The 13,420-nt window shown below is 49.2% G+C and overlaps 1 protein-coding gene across 1 annotated transcript in view; it reads right to left on the bottom strand.

The window, feature by feature from the left end:
• INPP4A (inositol polyphosphate-4-phosphatase type I A) overlaps positions 1–13,420 on the bottom strand; it is a 129,317-nt gene that overhangs the window by 52,463 nt on the left and 63,434 nt on the right. Inside the window, 3 exon segments of the mRNA XM_032592626.1 lie at positions 1,155–1,199; positions 1,756–1,964; positions 2,811–2,881. Coding sequence (XP_032448517.1) covers positions 1,155–1,199; positions 1,756–1,861 — 151 coding nt within the window. The 5' untranslated portion in view covers positions 1,862–1,964; positions 2,811–2,881.

Below are 13,420 nucleotides of genomic sequence, written 5' to 3' on the forward strand. Positions count from 1 at the left end.
CCTTGGGTTAGTATTATAATTTGTGAAGAGCAATAAAGCTCTAGGTTGGGGGCAGGCAGGTGTGGGAATCCCAGCAGGGTTAAAGACTGCTTCCCCTACCCTCCTGTTCCCAGTTCACAATGCAGGACTCACTCTCACTGCAGAACTAGCCACTAAGTCAGGGTTGGGAAACCCTCTGAACTTGTTTAAGGACATTCAATCTGAAACGGCGATGTTTTCAAAGTTTAGTATTCATTTGATAATAATGCCCTTACATTTTTATGGAGTTTGCCATTAGTCAAAGACATTTGTCTGATTTTGCTCTGTTTTAACCACCATGATCTTCTTTATCTCTCAAACGGTAACACCCCTTATTATAGCACATGAGAAAACTGGTCAGGCAAGGTCAAGGCCGTGTGGTTAGTGTGTGGCACAGTCCGGACTAGAATCCAGGTCATCTGGCTCTCGAGGAGGTATTTCCTTTATGTCCCACTACCTCCCGGACACCGTTGCCAGGCCAGGGGCCAATGCTGAGCACTGCCCAGGGGACAAGGGAAGGGGAGAAGTACACAGGAGTGTGTCAGGCTATGAAGGAGAACCATCTGTGGGTGACCCCACCACACTGTCCGATCTTCTGGGTAAGCCACAGTAATACCTTACTTCCCTGATCCCAGAGCCAGCACATACTACTAGAGTTTTTTAGGATAATCTTAGGGCATTCAGGACAGTTTTTAGGACATTCTGATGCTGCCCAAGAGGGAAAGCACTAGGTATCATTGCCTCCACCCACAGAGTAGGGAACCAAGGCAGATGGCTAAAATCAACTGCACAGGGCTGTATGGTTAGGACTGGCAATGCCCGCCCCGAGCCAGCTTTCCCACCTCGTGGGTACATCCCTAGGAAGGCTGTCCTCGCAGCTCTGGGGGGCTCACCTCCCGCCCCTGCCCTCCCCCCCCCCCCACTGCCAGCCTGGAGGGAACATGTGCTGAGGAGGCTGAAATCTGCAGGCTCCAGGCTCCCTCCACCCACAGGACATTCACACCTGCCCGGTGGCTTCATCTTAGAGACACTTCAGTAGCAGCAAGTGCTCTGACACAAATCTGAGCCAGGCTCGTGTTTCTGTTTTTAAGCAACGTATATTGCAAAGCAAACGAAAAATGCAAAAAGATACCTACCTAAGCTGAATTCTAAAATGGGCTCATCTGGATCTTGGATATTTCCTGAATAAAAAGGAAATGACGGGAAAAAATCATGCTCAATAAACTTTTCCTTGCATTTAGATTTTATTCAAAAGAGTCAACATTCTACATTTTCCCCCCTCAGAAACTATTATATGAGATAGGTTTTTCATTTCTAAACATTCTAAACATTTCACTTCTGACATTCCTAAGAAGTCTCAAACTCCAAGATCAAACCCCCCTCCTCTTAAGCTCTGCAAAGCCACAACAAGGAGGGCTTTGATCATGGCCTGGGCACTTGCCAGACAGACACTGTGGACATTCCCATATCATCTACTGGCAAATGAGCCCTGGAGGTGCCCACTCAAGCTGGAAAACTGACAGCGGTCCAATTCCAATGGAAGCGGTTCCCAGGAAGAGGGCTGACTTCCCCCTCCCTTACGCCCTGATTCAACAAAAGGTTGCCCTCCAGCCACCTGGAGTGGGCAGTCACTGGGGGCTCATTCTGGCTGTCCACAGGGTACCCCAGGAGGCAGGCATACAGGGTATGTGCCATGACCTTGCACCAGGAACCTGGCGCAGGCCCTGTGAGACTCACCTGCCAGAGAGAGGCCCAGCATGTCAGCTGCCACATCAATGGTAGAAGCCCGCTGCATCGCACGGGCCCTGGCACCATGGCGAGGGCTGTGCTCTCTTGCTGTCATGATGTCATTGGTGATGATGTGTTTCCTGTTCCTGGGTCAGACCACACCTGATTCCCCGGGACGCGCTGTCACCAAGCCCTAATCCCCTAAGGTGGCAGTAGTCCTGAGAAAAAGGCACCGACACTGGTAAGAAACATAGGGATGGTGACTGAGAGACTGTGCTCTCATGGACAGAATAAATGCCTCACACAGGCAAGGGAGGAGCCAGGGGTGGAGAGTCTGATGACCTAGGCCCCTTCGAGTGCTTCCCCTGCACTCCCCAATACTCACACACCAACACATATGCTCATGGGATCCCATAAGGAAATCATGTTCTCTTCAACAAAGACATACCACAGTAACTGTTGGTTTAGATACAATCATGAAAGATGGCTTCTGAAATGTTCTTGTTTTACTATGCTTTTCTGTTGACAAGTCTCATAGAATCTTTAACATAAAACCAATTCACCTCTGTCAGAAGGATAGGAGATGCATGAAGGGTCTGCCACCCACTGGCATGGTGAAACCCTGGAGAGACAAAGGCACATGTCTCCAACCTGCTCTCTTTCTTCCCACAGCTACAGGAACTTCACAGGTCTCCTGGTCTTACAAAACATGTGCATGTAATCTATACTTAACTAAAGTGGATAGTGCTGTGCTATGGATATGGAAACTTCTGGGCAAAGTGCCACCACAGGCTGAATCAGAGGGATACTCCGGCATGGCACAGAACATACATTTGCTCTAAGAAGTGGGTTAAGCAGTAAGAAGTGAGTTTCACGTTTTTCCAGCCCATGTATATGCTACAATTCCTGTTGTCTCCAGAAGGAACCAACCTCTCTTGTTTAAAACACCTCTCTCAAAGCTCTCCATGTATCCAGACACTCTTGTCTTCTCAAAGTATGTCAACACCTGTGTACCTGAAGGCTTGTGTTCTCGCTCTTGAGTTAATATTCAGCCAGCAACTTACTGGACATGTTTGTTCTTGGGCCAGTTGAGACACGTGGCATTTCTTCATAGAAGCACATCCAAATCCATCATCTAAAAATGGAAAATTATTAACTTAACAAGTGGCCAAACATGAAGTTCTCGAGAGTGCATATTATGATGCTTATGTTATAATCTTAATGCCTAGAGATATGGGGAAGCCAAGAGTTACTACATGTTCCTGTGAGCTCCACACAACAATCTAACTTTTTGGCTCAAAAGCAAAGGTCTTGCTCAAGCCCAAAAGAATGAGAAACAGAAATGCACATTCCTATCCCCATCCAGGGGTGATCCAGGGGAACATGGACCAGCCCTAAAGCACCAACTGTGTGGCTGAGGGAAGATGCAGAGATAAGAATCTGAGTCTTCCAGTAGTCCTGCTCACAAATGTCAGCTCAAGGGAGAAGTTGCTGGGCCCCTCTGAGACTTTGGTTTCTGGTGTCTACAATGAGGCTAGTAGTACCCATCTCACAGGGCTGCAGCGGGAGGCAAATGTGCAAAAACGGAAGAGGGCTCTGCCCTGCTATGGCTGCCTGGCCCTTGGGTGCCTTTCTGTGGAGTAGAGAACAAGCCAGGCTCCAAGTCAGTCCCGGGGGCCCAGCACATGAGCTATCTGAAAGGGCCAACATCTGGGGTATAGATGACAGGCAGTGTGTTTGGCACTCAGGCAAACTCAGTTTCCCTTGAAGACTGGGCTCCTCCTACCCCTCCCACTGGAGCACCTGGGGACCTTTAGTCCGGGCATCTCGGCAGACACGGCAATGGCTCAGGTGGGGAGTCACAGTAAAAGTCTCCAAGGGGAAGACTGACGAGTTTGCTGACATCAAGAGGCATACAAAGTCAAAATATGGAATGAAAATGATAAAGACAGGGAAAGTACTTGCAGTACTAATATCTATAGTTTGTAGTAATGCTTGTACAAATTAACAACAACAAAAAACCTCACTAAGAATGCAAGTGGCAAAGGTATGAATACATAGAAGAGGAATACACACAGTAAACGTTTTGGAGAAGTGACCAAACTCATTCATAATAATTTTTTTTAATGTTTATTTACTTTGGGAGAAAGAGAGAGAGAGAGGCACAGACACAGAATCCAAAGCAGGCTCCAGGGTCTGAGCTGTCAGCACAGAGCCCGAAGCGGGGCTTGAACCCACAGAGCAAGAGATCATGACCTGAGCCAAAGTCAGAGGCCCAACCGACACCCAGGCACCCCCTCATTCATAATAATTAAAGCAACGCTAAATATTCCTATATTCACCTAAAATTGTCTTCCAAAAGAGGTTTGTCTCTTCTCATGAGAATATGCTTTGTTGGCAGACCTAGGGGAAACTCTGTAAGGCTCTTCTATATTGCTGATAACATTTTAAAGTCGTACAAGCATTTCAGAAAGCAATGTGAAATTATTTACCAATATATTTATAAACAAAAACAAATTCTTGCCAACAGTCCAAAGACGCTTATTGTAGCATTACTTATAATGACAAACACTGGAACCAATCAAAATGCCCAGCTACAAGTATATTCTGGAACACCTATAAGATGCATTACTATATGGCTGTTAAAATGATCATGACAAAGTTCATGAACATATGAAAATTTCTTTAACTTCATTAGTCATCAGGAAAACACTAATTATAGACATGAGATACCTCTGCACACTCATTAGAATAGCTAAAATGGAAAAAAAAAAAGACAATACCGAGTATCGGTGACGATGTGATATAAATGGAACCCTGATACACTGCTAGCAGGGGGTAAAATGGTGCAGCCGTGCTGTAAAACTGTCAGTGTCTACTCAAGCTGAACATATACCTACATCGTGACCTAGTATGTAACTCAGAGTGGAATTGCTAAGAGAAATGCATATTTATGTTCACCAAAAAAAAAAAAAAAGGTAGAACATTTAGAGCATAATATTCATAATAGTCAAACACTAGCAACAACTCAAGTGTCCATCAGCTATAGAATAAACAAAACAATACAGATGCTTTTAGAAACGATGTCAAGGGGGAAAGCCAGTCAGACGAAAAGCATAACTAGGCAATTCTATTTCTATAAAGTTCAAGCACAGGCCAAATGAGTCTGTGGTATTAGAAGTCAAGACAGTGGTATCTTTGAGGGGCAAGTACTGACTGGGGAGGGCATGTGGGCATGAGAAGGCTTGTGGTCTCTTGTTTTGGGTGCTGGTTCTACGAATTTACTGTGTGAAAATTCATTGAGCTGTACATGAATGATTCTTCTACTTCAATAAAGAGTTTAATTATTTTAATGACTATAATAAAGACAACATAGCATGAAAAAATGTTTATGTCAGCTCTGCAACATGCGTGCTTTTAATGAAATATTCTACCTGTGCTCTGGTCACAGCCATTTAAAAAGACAAGACACGGACGGAGACCACATGGAGAAGAGGGTGTGGGACCACAGGGAGCTGGTCCCTTTCTTAGCTTAAGGTCATCCTCTTGCATCACTGAAAGTTGCACCCCATGCTGGCCAGAGGCAAAGGTGGCACCCTGGGTGTGAAGCAGCTTGAGGAAGGAGCTCTTCTTTCTTGAACTTCTTCCCAGTGTATCTCCAGCATTCCACTGCCATGCCTGGATGCCCTGCTCAGCTTGTAGTGAGGCTGCAGTCACCCCCCTTCACGTGGGACAGTACAGATATGCCTCCTGACAGAAGGCAACAACTGGACCCTGACAACCTGTCAGCCCTCCCCTCTCCCTCCCTTATCCCCTTCCTCTTGCCCTTGCAAGGCCCCTTCACCTAAGGAGGGTGGGGGATATTACAGGCATCATGGGGTCCTGGGGATAGAAATTCTTAAAGGGGAACATCTACAGACTAATTTTACACTTGATAGGGTTCACAGACCAGAGAAGTTTTGAGTCAAGAGGGCCTCAGAAGCCACTTCATGGTTATTTGGGGCATTTAATTAGGATCTGCAATTTAAGTCATCAAGACACAGAACACAGAGCTGATCTGCACAGCTGAACTCGATTTTCCTTATTAGTCTCATTAATTTAAAGTAATTCGCCAAGGATTCTTATATTCCCAAGGTCCCTGGCTTTCCTCCTGGCCCCATTTGAAGACCGGAGCTCATTAGGAAGAAAAACTGCACTAACATCAAAGAGGATGGATAGCGCGTGGGAGTTGTTCCGCGGACTGGAATTTTTTTTCTTGGGGGCAAGAAGAAAGAAAGAAGCAATAACTCATGAAACTGCCTCCTCTCCTCACTCTGTGAGAGACGTGTCACCCTTTCTGACAAGAGGACACAGGTCATCAACTCAACAGCAAACCCAATAATGTCCCTTCCACCAGGGGGGCAGGAGAATGGTGGTAGAGGGAGCATAAGCAAGACAGAAGGCTTGTGGTGGTTCATACAGGTCCATGGGATTTGTGACCAATGGCAGTGACTGTCACAAGCTTCTCAGGAAGCCAGTCTAAGGTCTGCCTGCCTTCCTCCTCCACAGAACAAGGGCTCCCAGGCCTGGAAAGGGTTCTGGTGGCCCCTCTAGGCCTCAGTAACCTCTCGGGGCTGCAGAGCTGGAGCTGAGTAGGGAGGACTGGCCACAAAACTCCATTTTCATCTGTCTTATATGATGGGGGTTCTTCTGAGAACAGTCTTAAAAAGGACTTCTATGGATGATGTCACAGAAGTCCAGACGAAGTAACTTTCTCAAGGTCACACAGAGCTAAAGGATGAACTATCAGAATCAACCCAAGGCAAAAGCCCAAATACAAGTAGGGGCGCTCTCCCTGCCCAGCCCACTCTATTGCTGTCACTGTGGGCAGGAAATAGGCTCCTAGCAAACCTTCTCCAGGCCTCTGCTCTCCAAACACAGGCAGCACAGGAGAGAAAGTCAGATGAAAGGCTTGCGTGAGTCAGAGCATGAATCAGCAGCCCCTGGGGAGGAGGCTACTTCAGGAGGCAGAAAGAGGCAGAGTTTTCTCTCAAAACCACTAATCCAGGACAGCCACAATCACTGATCAATGAGGTGTCACACTGCTCACTGGCAAATCACTACTAATAACAACCTGAGAGCGACAGCTGCCGCCTTCCGCACAAAGCCCCTCAGGCAGACAGTGCCCAGCAGCCGACGACCTTGCCTCAGTCTCCCTAACACAGCTAACCAGTCTGTACCTCAAGATAACGTACTTCCTGGTGTGACCATGGGATGAGCAGTGGGGTACCCTGTGTCTCATGAATGCCAGACTTAAACTCTTGGTTTCTTCCATATCATCCTGGGTACCTCATTCAAGCCTAAACATAGACCACGGGCCTAACGAACCCCTACTGAGTAAACAAACTGTCAGCTTCTGTGGCAGACTGGCCTTGCTCACCAGGTACATTCGTCCCAGGTACACTGACAGGTGACCCTCTTCAGCACCCTTCCAGTTTGGTGCAGCTATGTGAGAGTGCAGAGGGATGCACACCAGCTGAGATAAAGGTGAGAAAGCTGCTCATGGGATTCTCCAAGTCTCCCTTCCCCCCAGATTCCCAGCTGGATGCAGGGGGATTGAGTGAATAATTCCAAGGCCCCAGGGTAAGGGAGTGACTCTGTAGAAAGAAACTAGGTCCCTGAGACCGGGAAAAGCAGAGGCCCTGCCTCCCACCGACGATCTACACTGAGCTTACCCTGAGTAAGACCCTTGGTTGTGTGAAGCCACGGAGATTTGGGAGGTGGTTGTTATAACAGCTAACATTAGTTACTGTGACTAAAGTATGGCACATACCAGGCACCCAAGAAATGGTTATGATGAAAACAGAACTCAAAGCCACCAGTTAACACTTACCACACAATGCTTTGTCCTCTAAATGAGGTATGCCCAATTCATGAGCAAAGAGCCCACAGGTGGCTGGGAGACTACCACAGGGGTCAAGAAATGAAAGCACAGAGAAGTAAAAAACCCACTTTAGCAGATAATCAACGAGGCAAGTCTTTTTTTGTCCCCTCTCTAATTGCAAGTCAGGCGTAGGGCATGCTGATAGCTCTCCTGCCCTCCCCCACCCCCAATATCACCTGGCTAGCCCTGGACTTCATCATCCCAAACACACACTATGATGGAAGCTGGCATTAATGTTGAGAAAGCAAGTTCTCTGATATGACCCTAGAGCTGCTAATCCAACCAGGAGAGAAAAAGAGACCCATCTCTCCCACTGGACACCCAAGATCAGCCTATTCCCAACAGTCCTCTGGAGCCAACTGGGAATTGAGGCTACCCAGGGCTCTATCCAGAGCTGGTCTACATCCAACAGGGCCTTGGAGCCCTTGGGGCTTCAGGACCACTAATTCCTTCAATTCCAGAAAATAAGAGAATGACAACAGCATGGGTGCAAATACCACAACATAGGCATAAACCTCAGGTGGGCACAGGGTAGGTGGGGTGCAGATGCCCATGACAAAAACTGAATGGGCCAGAGCCATGGTGGCTATGGTAACAGGCATGGGCAAGGCCAACACAAAGGAATAGGAGCAGTGTCTCCAGAACAGACAAGGGCAAGGGTGACCAGCGAGTTGGAGGCCCCCCTCCAGGGAAAAGGCAGCACTGGTGTGTGCAGGCTCAGTGCACCTAGTGTCAAAACAGCTCATATTCTGCCTCCAGGTTTCCAACCAGGTCAGTCACCAGCAAGGGAAGATTCAGCATATGAGCAAGGACCAGGAAGGCCTGGCTTCCAGAACAGCAGCCAATGGAAGCAGAAAATTCCTCTGGCTTATATTTGGAATGAATGAATGAATGAATGAATGTGTGCCTCTATATGACATCCCAGAAATTTAAGTGCAATGAATCAAGTTTCGGTGCACAGAAAATTACAGAATGGTTGTCAACCGAGGAATGGGCCACTGGGGTAGGGAGACGTACTAAAGACTTAAATAACACAAACTTGAGCAGGCTGCCTAGAAAGGCTAAAAAAGAAGGTGTTGAATGGTGGAGACAAAGACCAGGTGATGTAGGGGTTGTAGGTAAGGGGTTCAGGTGGGATGAGCCATTGTAAGCACAGCAGAGGGACAGGGTCTGGGAGGCAGGGGCAGGAGGCAGGGGCAGGCCAAGCTGGAACTTAGCAGTAAGGGTTCCTTGATTTTAATTTGCCCATTTAGGGAACTTCTTAACCCACTGAATGTTCCACCCCCTCTGTGCCCCTCCCCACCCTAAAACACAAGAGAATCATGGAAGCTAGCAGATCTTTCATCTTTTTCTCTTTCAAACAAGTTGCCTAGGAAAGATCTTAATCTTTTAAACAAAGTCAAATGTGCCTCCTTACCATAAAAAGCAAGGAATGCTGCCTGCCTCCAAGACTCAGGTATTAACAGGGCAGGAAATGCCAGACACCCCAGGCACAAAGACAAGGGTAGAGGGCAGGGAGCCTTAGTCTCTTCCCTCCTGTGCTCTGGCCCCAAACCCAGCAGGCCCCCGACACCCTGGTCCACAGAGGGCTCTCAACACCTTCCCTCCTGTGTCCTAGACCCTTGGATCAAACTGCAGAGGCCGTGAGCTGGGTGCAAGAGGCTGGGCACTTGATCAATTAGGGTCACTCCTCTCCAGGGGGCTGGGCAAGAGCTACTGAGCTTCCCTAAGCCTCAGTTTCACAATCTGTAAAACAGCAGTAACAACACCCACCTCACCAGGACACGCTGAGGAGCAAGCACATACATAGAGACATGTAAAATACCCACACAGAGCCTGTGCAGAGACTCGAATCAGATAGAAGAGTTTCTCTCCTTGGCTCTACCTAACCTCTCATGTGTCTAGTCCTGAGCTGCAGTTTTACTGGGGCCATCTATGAGCCTGGAAGGCCTTTCCTTCCCTCCAGCTAAGTCTACCAACATTTTTACCCAACTCTCCAGCCATCTGAACTTCAACCAGAACTCTTCACTCAGGTCCATGGCACTCTGCCCGTGCTTCAGTTTATAGTGACTGTGTTTTCTAAACCCAACATTTAGGCCCAAAGGTTGCTATTGGGGAGGGACAGGTGAATGGAGCACCATTCTGGTAGGCAGTCAGCCACTGGGAGCAAGGTCACCTGCACAAGGCACTTTCTATGGGCCTCAGTTTTTTCATTTGTAAAATGAGGAGACTGCCAGGTGTAAGGAATCCATGGTCCGAGCCCACCCCAGACCCCCAGGGAAGAGAAGTGGCTGCTCTGTACCCCCGAGGCTGGACATCCATTAGGATCCTGTTCTGAGACGCAGCAACCACAGCCTTCCTACTATGGAGGCCTGCTTCCTCCTTCCTCTTCTGGGCCAAGGACCCAGCTCTCTCCTACTTCTCACTCCCCACGCTACACAGGGCCTTGGACCCAGGAGAGGGGTTCACTGTGAGTACATCTCCTACATGAAGAAGACCGTCAAACCAGCGAGTATGCTGCAAGAGCTGTCCAGGGCAGCCAGCGATGAAATGCAGGCAACAAACGCCTCGGAAAGTGAGGCACAGAGAAGAAGGTTTGCGCTGCAGCTGGTGTATCTTCTCACCTGCAGACACAAACAACCCCACCCAGGGCCCCACTGGGCCTGCACTCCGCAATCTTTTATCTGTAGCTTCCCACTTCCCCAATCCCTGTTCTCTGCTGGTGACACTGAACAGGCAGCAGTGGCCATGGGTTCACCCCAGCTAATTAACTAGCCTGCCTCATCCACTTAATGAATATGGTAGCTGATATAACACAATGCCTTAACCCAGATTCAAAAGCACATCTCCGACTCCAACAGGAACAGTCACCGTGCATATTCCCCTAAACAACAGCAGGGGCTAGAGCCCAGGAGCAGGACAAGCCCAGACTGTTCCAGCTCCCCTCCAGCCCTCCAGTTTTCCCACCTCAGTCAATGGCAGCTCCATCTTTCCACTTGCTCCAGCCAAGAAACAAAGTCAGTGCAGACTCCTGAACAACACTCTCACAGCCCACACCCAATGCAGGGTGATCCTCCGCTCTATCCAGACTTCAGCCTGCCTCAGCACCCCTGCCCCACTGCCCTGGCTTCTCTGACAGTCACTCTGCAGCCCCCAGTCTGTCTTTACACAGCACTGGTGAGGCCGTGAACCCTTCCACCAGCATCTTCATCTGGCTCCCACCTGGCTTCCTTGCTGTTGAGATCTCCCTGGCTGCCCACCCTCCTTGAGGCTGCGCTTCCGTGGAAGACATTGGAGGGCAGTTCCCTCACCCCTGGTATGTCCTTCCTAAAAACCAGCCTCTCCAGGAGGTCTTTGGGACAGCCTGGCTTAAAACTGACTTGTGGCTCATCTATAAGCCATGACCTTTGGGGGATTTTCCGTAGGAACTAGCCTGAAAATAAATCACCCTGCAAAAGTGTTTAGAAGTGCTTGTGCTGAGCAACACAGGTGCAAACCTGGGTCTGGGGGCTCACTCAGGGAGATGAGAGAGACATGTTAACAATAACCAAGTGCTGGGTGGGGGCAGCGGCACCAGCAGCGGTGGGATGGGGGGGGGGGTTGCCGCTGGCTGTCTCTGCTGTACCGAACCCTCCACACCCCACACTTCTAAGCCCCTTTTCTTAAGCATCTACTTTCTTTGCTTCTACATCTCATGCTATTTCTTCTCTATAAACTGACAATCTCTTCAACAACAGTGAGGGTCTCTCACGGACTAGGCCTTAGGGATACAAACATGAACACGTGGACTTGGTCAGCAAATGCACACAGGAATTGCAACAAAAACATGAACGGGGGACAATCTGAGGGCCACAATGGTGCCGGTGAAACCTCTTCCCAGACCTTCCTTGTGTGTGAAGGGCTGGCCTGCTGCTCCCCACCCCTCCCTTTCCTGGCAGGGGTGGCTCATGTGCTAGAAGCACGGAGGCTCTTTCTCAGTGAGAATCAACCAGTGTTGATTGAATCCTCTCACTCCCCAAGCACCAGCCTTCACGTGTCACTTGACTGCCACGGAGGCTTACCAGAGTAGCACAAGCAAAGATAGTGGGCACACTGCACTAAGCAAAGCACTGTAGTCCATGTTAAGAGCTGCCTCTTTATTACCGGAGACAATGCATTGCCAGTATCAGTGCCTTCTTCTCTCTCCTAGAAATGTCCATGGTGTTGACAAGTCTCATGTCTTGCTCCATTGTCAACTCGGCCACTCGAAAGCCCTCACATAATTAACTGAAAGTTCGCCTATATGTTGGCCAGGAAGGCCTCTCAGGAGTGCCAGAGAAATTTCCAAATAGGTGCGTTTAAAAGGACTGGATCCAGTATCTATCAACAATCACTGTCAGTGTAGACATGCAGTTCCCGGAGGACCAACAGCCAAAGAGATGAGGGCAACAGCTTCCCTGTGACCTGTGGGTCAGCTTATCTCCACATGAGGCTCCATAAAGGACCTATCAGCCAATGAAGGCAGGTATCATCTCAGACCCAGATGCCCCTGCCCCCAAGGCACTTACTCAGAGCCTGGTTCCAGAAGATGCAGCCTAAAAGAGAACTCTCTGGCTCCTCGAGGGCTGGGTGTGCCCCATTCACTGCCTGAGACTGTTCTTTCTCTTCCCTTTTCTTTTTCTACCCAAACCCAAGGCTGTAAGGTCTGGCCTGGTGCCTACTTCCACCCCTCCCCCAACCAGAGCTGGCCACCTGGAAGCTGGGCCCTGACTTCTTTCAGCCAACAGGGCAGATGCCACCCCCTGACTCTGCTTCTCTCCCCTCTCTCCTTTGGGAGGGGTCGGTCCTTTCAGCCAAGGGGATGTGGGAGAGAGTGTGACCACGCTGCTCAAGGCTCCTCAGTATCACAGAGCAAAGAGGGTGTGCCTTCCCAGGGGCAGTGGCTTACACCCCAGCTACAGCAACTCCCTTTCCCTTGCCCTGGACAGTGTTTCCATTCCATCCCCCCAGTCCTCTGGGGTTCAGTGAAGAGGCTATCATGGGGAAGGAAGGTTCTGGGTACTGCTGCTATCATGGCCAAAACACCATACTTACCAGCCGGGACGCTTGTACTGCAGCCTGGAAAACCCAATTCAGATGAGTTCAAGCAGAGAGGCATTGTCATAAAGGTTCAGGTTGACTTATAAAACTTGAACGGAAATATGGCTGAGCTGGCCCAAAGACCCCAATGTCAGCAGCACAGACAACTCTTCTCGGCTCTCCTCTGCTAACCCATGCCATCTCCTCCTCCCTGCAAATGAAACTATGCTCATGGTGGTTGTCAAGGCAGCTGACAGCCCCCAACTCTACTCTACAGGTCTAGCCACTGAAGGGGTCAAATGCATGCACTCTCTCCCAGTCTCCACTCCGGCTCACTCTGGGGAAGGCAATCCAAGGATCTAGCTTGTCCAGGTATCCCTGGGCTGGAGGCTGGGGTCACATGTAGCATGAGTGCTCCTATGAGACCCAGTAAGTTTGGCGGGAGAGAACCCCACAAGGGGCGTGGGGGAGGATGGATGAGAACCCTTACAACTCATCACAACTTTCAGGAACCAAATGGAGAGGCCCGTATAGCAAGTGTTCCTCAACCTTTAAAAAGTCAAAGGGGCCGTGGGTGGCTCAGTTGGTTGAGCGTCTGACTTCAGCTCAGGTCATGATCTCACGGTTTGTGAGTCTGAGCCCCATGTCAGGCTCTGTGCTGACAGCTCAGAGCCTGGAGGCTGCTTCGAATTC

Source organism: Lynx canadensis, chromosome A3 (genome assembly GCF_007474595.2).
Source record: "Lynx canadensis isolate LIC74 chromosome A3, mLynCan4.pri.v2, whole genome shotgun sequence".
Classification (NCBI taxonomy): Eukaryota; Metazoa; Chordata; class Mammalia; order Carnivora; family Felidae; genus Lynx; species Lynx canadensis.